Genomic DNA, 16,023 nt, shown 5'->3' on the forward strand with positions numbered 1-16,023 from the left:
TTTTGGCACTTACTCACTTGTAATTTCCTTGAACCCGAAATACTTACATATAATCAACAACCCATTTGATTTTCTTTATTGGTTTCGTTTTGTAGGGAATAGCAACAGCAACTTGAATTTGAATTCTAATGAGAATAATTATACCAATGCCCATGATCTCTCACAAGAGGCTCTGTGGCGTTTACAAATGGCAGCCGTGCAATCGCAACAAATTTATGTCGAACGTCCACCATCAGCATTTAGTGGTTTAGTCGATTACAATGGTTATCCATCAATGATAACGGGAACACAAGCACCACCAGCATTACCACCACCGACAACCCACATAAACACAGTGACCAGTTCACTGAGTCAACAAAGTTTTGGCCAACCGCCTACATCGTCATCGGGAGCAGGAACAGGAGCAGCGGTGGCAGCAACGCCGCTGGAAATGCTCAAGGCAGCGCAACGCTATGGAACACTCCGAAAGAGTTCAGCCAGTGGCAAACAACCGCCCATGCCACCACAGCGCAAGGATCATCAGCAACAACAACAACAGCAACAACAGCAGCAGCAACATCAGCTGGGTGAGTGTTGAACATTAGGATAAGAACCAAGAAATCAGTTTGATTGATTATACACTTAAGCGGATAAAACACTCTTTCAAAGATAAAATAGAATTTCATCCATTTTTCTCATCTCTCTCACTTTCCACATCCATGAAGCACAATGCTGTAGCTAGGGTTATAAACAATTTGCATCTGTATATCTCTCTGTCTTCCTCTCCCTCTCGCTTTCCCTCCCTTCATCTCTTTATGCAGCTCACACAAAAATTCAAACGCATTGGGATACTCCACCCACTCCACATTCCAGATAAATGCACATAAAATAGTCAGCTGCCCTCTTCCACTTTTCTCGTATCTATCAAAAAAAACAACAAATGGCTTGCAGGGACAACTATAGAAGCAGCAGCAGCAGCAGCAAGAAGAAACGCAGCAAAAAAATCAAAAAACAAACTGCTCCAAGGCTTGGGTGGAGTTATGGGGGATTCTATAGAGAAAGAATTCCAAAAATGCCAACTTTAGGTTACCCTGCAATGAATTAGGCCTTTCGTCTTCATTCATATTACTCATTCGCCTTGTTGCACAACGTCTGTCAAACAGTCTTGAATCCATTTTAGTAAATTTAGTATAAAACAGACCTGAAACTCATTGAGATCCTTTTAATTTGTAGATGTCATTTTAATTTTAATAACATTCAGCTAATATTCTTCCGATTTTCATCTCTTTTAATCGCCCTTCACATTGTCTTTAATCTGACCTCAGTTTCTTTTTACCAATGGTATCAATGTACCCTATTTTGGGTATCGCTAAAGGGTATAAAAAATGTAAAATGCAAGAGCACAAAATATTTTACAGAAATCAAAATCAAACAACACACGCTGGCAGGGCTATAAGTGGAGTGATTCTGAATCACTGAAGAGGAATTCGAACCAAAACGCAGATGTCCATAACAAAAAAAAAAGAAGAAAAAAAAACAGAAAAACAAAGAAAAAATTCAACAAAAATGAAAAAGTAAACATTGCCAGCAGCGCACAACAAACACACACACAGTGGCACAATATTAGACCAAAGTTGAGAGGATTATTTTGCCATATTCTTTGAAAATTGTCTAAGCAAAACGAGATAATTTCTTTAAGAATCAGAATCAAGAAAAATTAAAATTGACATTCATTTATCCACATTCCTTTGTAAACCTAGTAAAACTCTTGGAAATGAGATAATATTTAAAGGGAGAGATTAATTGAAAAATTGGATGGAATATATTACACATACTGTATATTTCCTCTCCTAGAAAATTAGCTTGCAATCTAAGCTGGAAGTAATATTTCACTTTCGCTTCTAATTCACTTATTAGGACGTGGTTTGTGACAAATACAAATTGTGAAAAGTATTTGTACCTAACTGAAATTCCAAATTTCCGAGGGTACAATAATCATTTTTTTTATAAATTTTCCTATCCACAAACAGAGAGCTAATTAAAAACGAAAACCATACATAAATAACTCCACACACACACACATACACACACACACATACACACATCTGATGCAAAAAATACACACATACAGGTTAATATGCTCAAAGCTGAAAAGAAGCTCAGAAATATTTTTCTTTCTGCTGCAGTGCATTAAATGCGGCATCCAAAATATAAAAAATAAACTACAAGTGTAGCATTTTGATGACGTCTGAGACTGCTTATAAATGCGGAAACATGGCGTATGCGTGATTTTCAATTCGTTCCCTTTTAACTTAATAATGCGTAGTGTATTGAAATTTGCTCAATTAAAAAGTAATGCGGAAAATTTAAAGCCAAGTCAAAATCTTTAAATGGAAAAGTCTTATTAAGTCAATAATCAAAAGCTTCAATCTTCGAGCTACTAAGAGAAAAAGTTTTGTAAATATAGGGCATAAATCTCTGCTTATGAAAATATTTCAATTTATATAGTTTTCTTTTTATGATTACTTTAAGCAGGGTACAGTTCAGTCGACTTATAGCCTCAATAGCTTCTACTAAATGTTCCTACAATTAGACAGACAAAAGCAGTTTCCAACAATAAAAACAACAAGCATCTGCGGCTATCTATTACGGTGCCTTTAGGAATGGACCACACACAGACCACAACAAAAAAGGAACAACCAACTCAATTGTTTTTTTTTTACTTAAGCATGCAAAGAGAGAGAGGAAAACAAAAGAAGAGGGAAAAATAGATGCATTCATACCATTCACCAGTGAGCAGTTTGCATGCATTATGAACTGCTGCTAATCGGCTTAGGCAAAACATCAGGAAAAAAAACATTTCAATTAAAACAATGCCATAGAGCAAACTGGACCTCTGCAGCAAAATCAGAGGAAGCACCAGAGCAACCGTGTGCCGCATTTTCAGCCACAACAAAAAAAAACAGAAAACATACAAACACCAATTTGAAAACGTATGTGAGGCAGCAACGAAAGAATCAGTAACAATAGCAACTGCAATATATAACTGGTAGCTTCTTGGCTATTAAAAATCACATCAGCAATAAAAAGTCAAGATGTTACCACAATAAAATATAGATACATTTTGATTTCCAAACGTTTATAGATATGAATATGAGTTTTATCTACAATATGGGATTATATGTAAACTTGCCCCATGGCAATAAAGAGGTAAACACAGAATAGGCATTGGAGCTTTGTAGTTGATTAATAAAGAATCGTATCAACATGAAGTTGCAGCTTTGAAATTTTTTAGCTGGTGGCAAATACTGTTGAACTAAGAAAAAACGATTCACATAGCCTTTACTTACACTTTTATTTTGCTTCAAAACTACCTAAAGCATTGTGGATGAAGATGCTCATTCAAGTCCTTGGACCATTCTATTTCAATTTCTTTTTTTTTTTGTGAAAATTGCTTGCATTTCTAGTGGAACTCGAGTTTTACAACTCGCTTTCGCTTTTGACTTTGATAGTGTGGCGCGGGGAAAGAAAACACACATACACACACAAATATTTCGCCGTGGTTGCAACGTCAAACTGTGCGCTCGCAAAAGTATGCAACGCTTTTGTTTTGCTTCGCTTTCGTTCTTTGGATTTTGTACAATTGAATTGCTCTGTGCGATTTGCTGTGGCTGCATCCACAAAACAAAAAGAAATAGCGCAACGGGGGCTGAAAGTCTGACAGAAGTTGAATTGCCAAAATGCCAATGATGTCTATTGCCATATTAAGTCGTTTTTCAAATAGTTTTCCCCCAACGTCGAAGTAGAATAACAAGCACAATTCTTGGCTAAATGCATTCCATTTTGAAAGATTACCAAATGGAGGGCTTAATTATGTTGATATAAAGACAAATAGTTTAATGTTGTGCTGCAATGTTTATGAAAATTCCACACAAATATGTGCCATGAAAATGTTAATTAAGCAAATCGAGATTTGTTTAGGAATTTCGTTTAATAAAACTGTAAAATATTGACCTCGAACTGGCTTAAAGTCAAGTTTGTATTGACTAAAATTATATTGCAATGAATAATAGTGCGTCTGATTTGGTGAAACCGCTTTAGATGAACACGATGTTTATTCTTAAACAACCATCTATACATATATAGCCAAAGATTGACTTGAGTGTTTTTAGAAGTTAAAAATAGCAGAGAAAACGAATATATAGGTAGATTTCCATAAAACAATAAAAAATGTTTTCTAAAGCAACTCTTTTTTAATTTTAGATTATAACAATTATTCTACTTCAATCCGATTTCAATCAATCTAACCACATTTTGAACACACTGCAATCTAATCGATATGTTTATATAGCTTTCTGAAATATTTTCAAATTGAATTTCCATTACTTTCCATGGTGTCGAATTTTAGAAATTTCATTAAAAATGTACATACGATATTTGGTATTATTGGCTTAACTTTTGTTTTTAGTTGCGGTTAAATGTTCTCTCTTTCACACACTCGCTATTTCTAATGCTAACTCGTTTTTTCTTTGTCCCTCTCTCTCTCTCTTTCTCTCTCTCTTTTCCACACACACAATCTGCATCTCTGTAATAACCAGGCAAATTTAACAATTAGAAGCATATTAACCGCATCAATTTCCGTCCTCGCAATCGAGTCGAGTTGAGTCGAGGTCATATATACAGATCATTAAACATACAATGAACATTCCACACAGATACGCACTCACACACATGCCACAGCACAAACACATACGCACACCGACACACTCACTCACCTTGCCATTATTTATTATGCTGCCAGCAACAACAATTTTGGACAAATTTTTTTTTTTTTTGGCGGGGGCCAAAAACATTTTACGTAATAAATTTATTTTAATTACAATGCCAAAAAAACCAAAAACCCCGAAAAGAGAAAAAAGGAAGAGCCAACCTGTGAATGAGGGGAGTTATGGCAGTAGAAGGAGCTGAAGGCATGGCTGTGGTTGGTAATGAATGCGCTTCAATTAAATGAAATATTCATAGGCATAAATATGCTGAGTGGGAGGATGTGGAAGGAGCAAGAAGTGGGACAACCACCAGGATTCAGATACGTTGGCTCTATAGCAGAAACAGAATGTTGCAGCCAGAGGAGCATACCTGAGGCCAAGCATGTTTTATGAGGCAACACAGCAGAGCAACAGAACAGAAGCCAACAACGACGACACCAACAACAACAACAACACCTTAAATTGGAGTTTGAGTTGGCAAGAGGGGAAGTTGGTTACATTTATGTATTGGGGGAACATTAACCGATTTTATAGTGTAGATGCCAAAGATAACATTAGATGAAAATTGTATACTCTCATTACGAAAACATGGTTGACAAAATCTGAAATGAAATCAATGAATTTATTTAGCTTATCAATATGACAAAATATTTTAAAATATAAAGTAAAAAGTAAATAATAAAAGTAAACATAGAAATGGGTTTCGAAAATCTCAATATTTAATATGCTTGCCAAAAGTATCGCTGTCTGTTAATTAAGCTTAAATCTTCATTTCGTATAAAGGAAAAACTATCTGAGATAAGAAGCAGCTTTTCTATTTTAGAGTATTTATATTATAGTATAGATTTTCAATGTAACATCTTTAAAATTTACATAAGTAAGGTTTAAGTTAGGTTTTCTAAGAATTTTAGTTTATTTCTACATTTGCCCAAATTCGGTTTCTTGTTGTTTTTGTTTTTGACAGTCAATTAAAGTTCAAAATGTGAAGAATTATTTAGAATTATAAAGATAGATAATATTCCAACCTACATTGACAAATTTTTAAACAAAATTTGCTGAATAAGATTAATATCTTATTCATTGTACTAACCAATGGAAATTTCAATTGTTTTGCAAGAGAATATTTATCAATTTAATAAGAATGAAGGATGCATTGAAAATATTTAAATTATTAGAAACACTTTAGAATAGTTGTTCAACCCCAAAACTAAGTTTAATATTCAAGATGAAATGGTGGATGGAATGCTGGAGCGGACAGGCAGGCAAATGCCAGGAAATTCTCATTGCCAGCCCATTGGAGCTAGTTAATTATGTGGTACAAACCTGGCCACTTTGCCCCTTCTTTCCCACTCTCTTTCTCTTTCTCTCTCTCTCTCTCTCTCCTCTTTCTCTATTAGCTCATTGCCTCCTGCCTGACTGCATGTTGTAATGCATCTTTCAAACAATTTACCAATTTGGTCAGCTACTGTCTGTTGACCGAAGCACCTACCTTGCCCTTGCTCTTACCCCCCATGGAGCCACCGTTGCTATCGTAAAATGTTTATTAGGTAATGAAACATAACAGCAACCATATCAACAACAACAACAACTACAATAACAACAACAGCAGGGGTACCAAAAACAACAACAAGAAGTGGCTGGCTGCATTTGCCATAAAGCTCAAACGACCGTGTTTCATTTTGTGGCTGACTCTTTACGTAGCGCTTGAAAAATACAAAAAGGGGTCCGCTAAGAGCAAACGATGAAAAGTGGAAAAATCGAGGAAAATACAACACATAGAGCACATACCACGTTAATTGAGTTTTTCAGGCATAAATTGTTTGGAAAACCAGAACCAGAACGCTGAGACCAAAAGCTAAACGCATTTGTCAAACTAAAGATACAAATTTTCAATGCGTCGTGTGCGCATAAAAGTATGCTAAAAAGAATTTTTCGCAATTGTAAGGATTTTCCTCACCCAAACCACTTGACTGAGAAAAAAAAGGTGGCAGGAATGGGGTAAAGACGGAAAACAGCGACAGCCGCGGAAAATGTATTTATGCAAAAGTTGCAATTGTCAGAGTGCCAAAGTGTTTGGCATGCACCTAGGGCAAAGGCAAAAAAATGCAAGTGAAAATGTTCTGAACAACACACAAACAAAAATATAGATGCAGTTGCTGATATATACATGGACAAAGATGATGGCAAAGGAATGGAATACGAAATAGAAAACGCATCCAAGCTCAAACCTCAAATCTGAAGTGTTTTGGCATTTGAATTGAGTTTGAGTTTGTGTAGAGTTGATTATGCAGATATACATAAATATATATGTATCATAAATATATCAATATGGCATTATCCGCTGATTGAATGCAAATGTATTTGGAGCGGCAATCCATAGAATATATAGAAAATAGATTTTTTTCTGAAATATATACAAAACCAATGCACGTGCTACTGTCTGGCGAAACAGTTTTCACTATTTGTTTTTTCTTTTTTTTTTTGCAATTATAATTCGTACAAAATGGAAAAATTGGTGCACGGGTTGATCGAAAATATCTGGCTAGAATAAAAATAAACTGGCATTGGTCTTTATATATACACTTTCAGACAGCCGACTAGGTCCCCTTGGCAAATGTCTGGTTTAAAAAACACTCTAGTATCTAGGTCATCTATTAAGAGTCAGTTTTGTAAAGAATTAATTAATATATTGGCTGTTGAACTAAACGGCCATTGAAAATCTTCAGAGCACATTTCCTGTAATTTCTCTAGTATCACAACTAAAAACTTGTTGTGTTACCTTCGCAAAATTCTGGTTTTAGTTGTAAACTGATAGAAATGAATGGTTTACACAGCATTAACATTACGTTGTGTGTGTGCCTTGCATAAAATGCATATTTTAATCAAGTTTCTAATTAATTTAAACTGTACCGTTTGCTACCCACATTATTTATTAATGAGCTTAGCTCACTTTTTCTCTCGTTTTTATCGTATTTTGGCAAGCGATTTAACCGAAAAAAAAATCAATTTTTTCTCTTCCATTTCATTTCATTTTGGATGACACAGCGGATATAATACAGGATTTGGCAAATTAAACTAATTGCTATAGCAACAAAAACAACAAGAACAACAGCATCAGTAGCAACAACATTTCGACGTTAGCTTTTAAGTAAGTAAAAAAAAAATAATAATAAAAATAAAACAAAAATGTAAACCAAACAAAAAAAAAAAGAAATTAAATACATTATTCGGTTTAGCAATTTAAGTGGCATAAAAAAATGAAATGAAATGCCAAAAATAAAACTCAACAAATCGTAAATACTTTTAGGTGTCTTTTTAACTTGAATATACATAAATGAAACCCACAAAAAAGAAGATGAAACTTGCCGATTTCGACCAAAAACATTTAGATGAAAAATTAAACAATAGAGTTAACTACATAAATGTGTAAATTAATAACATAATTAAATATTGAAGTAACACAATAAAACCAAAACTAAGCGCAGTGGTTCTACAGCTTAAAAACAATTTAAATTTTGATCATTGAAATGGAATTTATATAAACTAAAATTGCACTGGTTTTTTATAGAATAAATGTCAAGTATTAATTAACGCGACAAGTTTCTGACAAAATTATCTCTTTCCTTTGAGTTTTATTCGTATTAGGTGTAGCCATATCTGGTTTTTAAGATAAATACGTTTATTGTAGCCACTAAAATGTTGAGTAGCTCTCTAGTGATGCCCAACATTGGATGTACGAAAAATTATTGAAATTTAGGAAACATTTTCCGGGGATCAACTGAAAACAACAAATTTAACTACAGTTGGTTCAATATCCTTTTTATTCCTGATGAATCTATGCATGACTTAAAAACCACTGTAAAGGATTTATTTATAATGTATACGATATTCTAATATTTCTAATATTAATTTATAAAAGTTTTTTTTTTGATTTTGATATGTTTTGCATTGAAATGTTTATTTAATTTGTTTGGGGGCAACAAAATGTGACTCTAAACCAAAATATTCTGGTCAAATCATTGTAAAACCAAAAGCCAAACACAAAAGCCAAACTTTGAGGTTATTTTTGTCAATTTTTATATATTTCGGTTAGCCAAATGAAAATATCTGCATATTTATTTGTTTTTTTTCGGTTTTTTTTTTTTGCATGTTTTGGTAAATCAAATAAACAAAAATGGTCTTTTAATTGCAACAAACTGACAAACACATTGGCAATGGGCTGCTCATTAGCCTTTTGTCATCCAAATGCATGCAAATTTTCCCGCTTGAACACTGTGAAAATGAGCAAAAATTATTTTGTATGAAACACTGCGTTTTTTTTTTTGTTGACAACATAAAATGATCAACCTAATTGCGCTGCTAATTCCAATTGTTCTATTTTTGCAAAATTTTAATTACAAATTAACAATTGCAATCCTCTCATGCTCTCTTCCCTGGCCATGACCATGGGCTATAGGACACGCCCAATACACCTCCGACCGTGTATATCTTTTGTATTCCATGTGCAAAATTAGATTTGTGTAAATTTTGTGCAAATTAATTTGCCAATAACAAGACAAAAACAAAAATACGTAAATAATCAAAACACATAAATATTTTCAAATTAGTTTTTCTGTTTTATAAATAGAAAAGACCGAAAAAGGCCCACCCGGAGACAAAAAAATAAAACAGAATCGAAATCCAAAAATTATTACTCTAAATCTGTTCAACAAAGTCCAAGTGAGTTGCATTTAAATGGAAAAACCAAACAAATATCAAACAAAACAAACAAAAAAAAAAAAAAAATAAAGGAAACCACAAACAGGAAATTTACAAAGTACCCAAAAAAGACAAAAAAAAAAAAAGTTTTATGCAAAAACAATTTATATCTTAAAGTGTTAAGCAGCAGTTTTAACACGAAATAGTTCAGTAAAATTTACTTGTTTTGGTCTTTAGAAGTTTATATACCCTTGCATTTCATTTGTTGAAAAGTCCTAAATAGTTGAATTAGAAAGTATATCAAAAATGCTACAAAGTCTTTTTGAATGCATTTGCAGATAAATCAGCTTCAAGTCAGATCTCACAAAGTTGTAAAGTAAAATGAATAGGATTCTTATAATGGAATTATATTCCACAGTTTTTATAACATTCAGTTAAATTCAAACCGAATGTTGAACCAAATAAGCTGTATAAATTTACTTCAATATCTAGAATTTTTACAAAATTCTCCAAATAGTTTTATAAAAAAAAGTAGGCTCAAGTTGAGTTGCAAAACGTTTCCTCTTTAAATTGAGCAGTGAATAAAAAACAAAAAATCCCATTTCACTTCACACAAAGTTGTACTGTAAAAATGTTTATTTTGTTTATTTCTAGTTTTCATTTTAATCTTTTATTTTGCTTTCTCTATTAAAAACCATTTTAATGCACCCGTGATACACAGACACAGACATTAAAATAAAAATAAAACTAACAAAGAAAAAAAATGGCACAGCATAAAAAATATTAAATTACACAAATAAAAACAAAACAAATGATACAAACAAAATTAAAAGTTCTTAAAACTGAAAAAAAAACAAAAAAAAAGTATTGCGAAATCTCTCAACTTGTTCTATCAAAACAAAAATATGAATTTAAATAACAAAAAACAAAGCAAAAGAGCAAAAAATTGCAAATATAAAATATAAAAGAAAATATTAAATCATATGCGTATTTAACTATTCCATAGAAATAAATGAATTATTAATTTTTAAGTCAATTTGTATATATGCAGTTTAAAAACAAAAAAAAAAAAACAAGCTAACTGAATTAATGTAAAATTATTTATTAAATTTAAAATTTTAAGATTCTTTGATTTTTTCTCACTATTATGACACTCAGAAAAGCTAAAAAGGTACTTGGATCAAGCAATCGATCTTAAGTATTTTAAACTCTTTTTTTAACAAATATTTTGTGCTTAAATCAAGTTATTTAAAAGCAAATCTTCTTCAGAATTCTTTATTCATTCATCTACTTAAATATATTATTCAATTAAAGATCTCTTTCAATTACATGTTAGTTGTGAGATCTCTTGGACTTGATTTGAAAGCTAAATATATGTGTTTATTTTTTATATACGATATTGGAATTGATTTAAGCTAGTTTTAAACAGATTTTCTAAATGCAAATTCCTAACTTTACTTTTTGCTTTTCAAGCTTGAATTGAAGCAATTTAAAAATTTTACTAAAAAATGCATTTTTTCTGAGTGTATAGATATAAGCAAGGCAACCATTTTAATCCAGAGAAAAAAGAAAAATCAAAATCAAAAAATAGTCTCTAACAATATAATTAACCAATATATACATATATATATATACAAAAAATATATATGATTAACTAAACTTAAGTCTTAACATAAACAAACATGTTCTTGAAACTGTCCAATTTATGTACATCTGTTAATTGTTTCTAATTTAATTTTGAAATTAAAAGCAAATTGTAAACTATTTAGGAAAAATGCTAACGAAAAATCGAAAAAAAATTGGAAAATCTAATGTTCAGTGAGTCGCCAGGCGATCTCCAACAACATTTTACTGAATTTTTGAAGCAAAAAGGCAAGAAAGCAAAAAAGAAAAACAACTAATTTTTAACTAAATATAAAAACTTAGCTGGTAATATAAAACAAATGGATATTATACGATATATTATACAACAACAAAATATGAATAAACCAAAAAAACAAAAAAAAAAAAACATATCTACATGTGAGTTTAATGTTGTCATTTTGTCAAAGTAGTTGAAGCATTTTACAACAAAATTTTCATATATGTAGACAAAAAGTATTTCCTTTTCTTTAATAGTTGGTACAAAGAAAATTGATAGAAATGGCAATACAATATGTTTTAAACTACGATTTGGGGCCCATTTTGCTAATTGTTTTAATCATTTTGGCCATCAGGCTTTGGACCGCATATAGGGCAATTGAGCAAACGGGGACAATAACAACAATAACAGGAACATCATCAACAACGAGAGCAACAACATCAACCAGAACAAGAAGCGTGGGAACAATGCAGGTAAATTGAAAAATGTTGCAATTGCTTTTTTCTTACCCATTAACTGTAGACAATTGTCAGGGTCTATGGACTTCATTTTTTATTAGCTATGTAAAATATTAATTAGTATATGAAATTCTTTTCATATTTTATAACCTAAATATCGTCAGGATATGGATAGATTTTAAATTGGTTTTATAGGAAAAATCTATTTTCGGAGAATATTTTTATTGGCTAATTAATCATGTTAATATAGATATTAGACTACAAGCCAAAGCCTAATCATAAAAGGACTTAATTTCCATTTATGGGAAATCTTTAAAGTCTTAATATTATTAATACACAAAGAAAATCCTTGTTTCCTAAATTGTTCCATTGTTGTGCTTTTTTTCTGTAACTGTTTAAGTCCAGCTTGAAAAAGCTCTTAGAATTTGGCAGACCGAAAGTTATTGAAAATGCTTTTCATTAAAAAAAAATTGTACTGATTGATTGATTCTAAAAACTCTCTTTTAATCCATTTAATATCTGTTTTTAATTCTATTTTGATATCTGTGTATTTGATGCATATAAAATAATTATTTTTTGATACGAATACAAGTTTTACTACGGATCTTTTTTGGTTATGTAAAAATAAAATAGAATGCTCTTCAGATTTGGCCTAAGATTTATTTCAATTTTAAATCCTTCTTCCTTTTGCCGACTACTTCTTTTCGTAGGAAGTCCTGGATATATACACGGTAACTAAAAAGCGATCCCTTGTATAAACGAGTATGAACTTTTTCCTTTCAGTCGCTATACAATTAAAAAATTGGCCACTTTTTTATGCGAAACTGTTTCCGTGTGAGAGTGTGTGTTGTCTACGCGTGAGTGTATGTGTGTGTGTGTTTGTATCTGTTCACTGTGTTGGTGCTGCTGGCAAACCGCAAATGGTGACATTGCGCAAATAAAAAAACAATTTACGATAAACATCAAATTTCCACAAATTACCTTATATTTTACGTGAGTTGCGAAACAGATTGTAAACCACAAACACACACACATACACTCCACACACACACAGAGAAGTTCTTTTCTCTCTTACAATATAAAAAAAAGAATGGCGCAAAAAAAGCAGCGCTGATTTTACACCGCGTTGAGCATTCGCCTCGTTGGCCATTGTTTATACTGTTTGTAGGCAGGAAGGGAACGGGAACGTAAGAGAGTGAAAAACAGGCGGTAGTCGAGAGGATTGGCAGGGGGTAGCGCCACTTTAAACGTGGCCCACGCCTACACTTAAATTTCGAAATTTGCAATTATTTTTATTGCTCGCCATTTTGCCGCTTTCACTGCCTGCTGCTGCTACTGCTGCTGCTGTCTACTGTTTCAGCCTGTTTTGCTTTGGGCATGGCTTTAGACCAGGTCGACAAATGCCAACGGCTGAGGCCATTTCAAGTGCCCTTCATAAATTTTTGCACGACGCACACACAGTCAAGGAGAAGGAGAAGTAGAAGTAGAATGAAGAGAATGAGAGATGGAGGGCAAATGAAAAAAAAGAAGAAATATAGAAATAAATATAAATGCTTGTTAAGCGTTCGTCGTCTCTTTAGTGTGTGTGTGTGTGTTTGTTTGTGTGAAACCATCAAGAAAAGAAAAATGAACAACAATATTTTATTATTATCAAAAGTGAATTTGACATACTCTTTTAAAATCTGATCATCCATAAGAAAAATCTAAAAAATTAAATTTTCCCCTTATGTCTTGACATTATTTAAACAATTTAAGATTTATCTACATATTTGAGCCTACCACAAATAAGTTGTCTCTATGCTACATAGGTCTTAACATTTTACCTCAGCTGTGTTTAGTCAATGTCCTCTTGATTTTTCTTCATTAAAATATTTTTCATTGATAATTCGTACGTTTTTCGAAAAAAAGTAAAATGGATTAAAGTATTCCTTCTAGACAATATTTTGCAATAATCTCAACAATAATCTTATCAGATTTTCTTTATTAATATTAAATGGTAATTATACTTGAGTGGTAGATAGTATGACAACCTGGCTGATAATTATATTATATGATAATGATATGATTTAGAGAAGCAATCAGTTAATAGAAATTTCAATTTATTTCTCAAAAATGATTCCTTAATGATGTCATTGATGAAGCAATCAACAAAATATTTATGAATTATATTAACATTGAGTACGGTAAGTACTCTCTAGTGGGACAAAATTACCTTAATTAATGTTAATCGGATTAATGCGAAGCATTCTTGTCATTCTCTGTATATAGACATTCCAATAGAAGGGCATAAGAATTATAGAAATAGAGCAAAGGTGCCTGCAATAAGGAAGAGATTTTTGTTTCGGCTGTAATAGAAAGAAATTATTCAATTAATTTGAGTTATGTGTTAAATCAAAGAAAAAACCACGTCAAGAACCATGGTTAAAAAGGAATGATCTTACTCGACTTAAAATGCATTCCAATTGTAATGTTTAAGATTTCAATTTAGCATTCCTTTGCCAAAGTTCATCACAAAGTTCACATTACAATTGTGATGCCTAAACAACAAGACTGAAGAGTCGAGTTCTCACACATGCGGGGCCAATCTTGACATTTGTGGGTCAGCTTCACGGCTAAGCCCCCAATATGGGGGCCCTAATTGATGTCGCTGCTGTTGCTGCTAGGTGTCGTCTATCCAGCTCCTGCCAGCTCCTCTCAACAGGTTCAATGGACGACATTCTTCGCCCCTCTTCATCAGAAAGAGCATAATAGCCGTCGGGCCAATAATTAGGCGCGTCTTTGGCTTTAGCCCAAGTATGGCAAAAATAAAATGAAATAAACGAGCAAACAGCAAGCCAGGGCCAACTTAAAAAAAAGTCCTGGCAAAGAGAGGAGGAGGGAAAGAAATGATAAGCAGGCATAAACTGGCAGAGGGCAGTTGGCTCTATGTTGACTCTCGACTCTCTCATCGCTTTCTCTCTTTCTCCCACTTGCTCCATGCTGCTGAGCGCTTAGCCAATGTAATTAGAGAGCATTAGGCTTAGACTTAGAGGCAACAGCAGAAGGCAATAACAAAAACTTGAAGCCAACTAGCCACAGGCAAAGCTATGAAGGAAAAAAAAACTGAGTTTCGGATTTGAGTTTGGGTTTAACTTGGTTTTTTTGCGGTTGTCCTCGGCAAACTCCAAAAAAAAAAAACAACCATACAGCAACAAAATATAAAAAAATTTGTTTTTTTTTGCATTTGACGTAAACAGAAATAAATCAATTTCATGCTGCGTACAACAGCCTACGGAAAGAGGGGTCGGAGAAAGACAAAGAGAGGAGCAGTCCATAACGACAACCTACCAGCAAGGGAGCAATGTCAATGGCTCGCGGCTAGGCAATAAGAAAAAACCAATGGCAATCAAGGATAACCGAAGTTTTAATACCCTTGAAGTCATTCAAGAGCGTGAGAGACATTTTAAAGTTAAAGAAAACTATTCCGCTTCGCTTTTCGATTTGATCAAAATTGGTATTAATGAATTTTGGAATACATAAGTTTGATCAAATTTTACCAAAACCCTCTAAAGCAACCTTTAACCTTTTTGCTGCTTTATGACTTACTATCCATTTGATACATATTTGTGTAAGTTATTGATTAACAATTGATTTAAGCAGAATATTTATTTGGTATATTTATATTAAATTGAAGACATCGCCAATTACCAAAACAGTATGTAATGAAACTTTTTATAATAATTTAATTTATTAAAGTATCTCAATTGAAGCAAACTAAAGAAATAAAGTGAAAGTTTAGTGAATTTTCAAAAACTATTCCATTTATATAATTAGATATTAATTAACTCATATATAAAACTTAATGAAATTACCTTAAAAATACATTAAAATAACATGGGACAACAAAAAGAAAGTATCACAAACGCCTAGTAAAAGTAAAATTACCCAAAAGGATATTCTCCAAATTTTTGTTCGGAGCAATCACCCGTTTATACCCATACATACATATATATTTTTTAAATATTCAGAAGATATGGGCAAGGCTTGTGTGTGTTTCGGTTTTTTTTCGTCTTCCTCTCTCGTTTCGTTTTGATTGCCTTGTTTTTATTCGGTCAGGAGCTGCAGGCAATATCCATTCTTAGAATGTAAGCTCTAGTCCCTATGAAATGCAGAAATAAGTTCAACAAAGTGTGGCAAGCCTCAGAATATTTAATACAGATTTAAATATAATCTGCTTGGCAACATAATTGCATGAGAAGAACTGCCAAAAAGAATGAAGTCA

General features: G+C 32.6%; 2 protein-coding genes across 6 annotated transcripts in view; both read left to right on the forward strand.

The window, feature by feature from the left end:
• Positions 1-7,938, forward strand: part of LOC6641771 (hemicentin-1) — a 116,712-nt gene extending 108,774 nt beyond the window's left edge. Inside the window, exons 7-8 of the mRNA XM_023175456.2 lie at positions 96-566; positions 7,791-7,938. Coding sequence (XP_023031224.1) covers positions 96-566; positions 7,791-7,819 — 500 coding nt within the window. The 3' untranslated portion in view covers positions 7,820-7,938. The remainder of the gene's footprint in view (positions 1-95; positions 567-7,790) is intronic.
• Positions 7,939-11,490: 3,552 nt separating this feature from the next.
• The window catches only part of LOC6641767 (protein cappuccino), a 46,804-nt gene continuing 42,271 nt past the window's right edge, over positions 11,491-16,023 (forward strand). For 2 of the 5 annotated variants that reach the window (XM_023175545.2, XM_023175546.2), the window contains exon 1: positions 11,491-11,777. In XM_023175545.2, coding sequence (XP_023031313.2) covers positions 11,586-11,777 — 192 coding nt within the window. In that variant the 5' untranslated portion in view covers positions 11,491-11,585. The remainder of the gene's footprint in view (positions 11,778-16,023) is intronic. The other 3 variants (XM_023175543.2, XM_002064498.4, XM_015178530.3) reach the window with 3 other exon arrangements.

Source organism: Drosophila willistoni, assembly GCF_018902025.1.
Source record: "Drosophila willistoni isolate 14030-0811.24 chromosome 2R unlocalized genomic scaffold, UCI_dwil_1.1 Seg200, whole genome shotgun sequence".
Taxonomy (NCBI): Eukaryota; Metazoa; Arthropoda; class Insecta; order Diptera; family Drosophilidae; genus Drosophila; species Drosophila willistoni.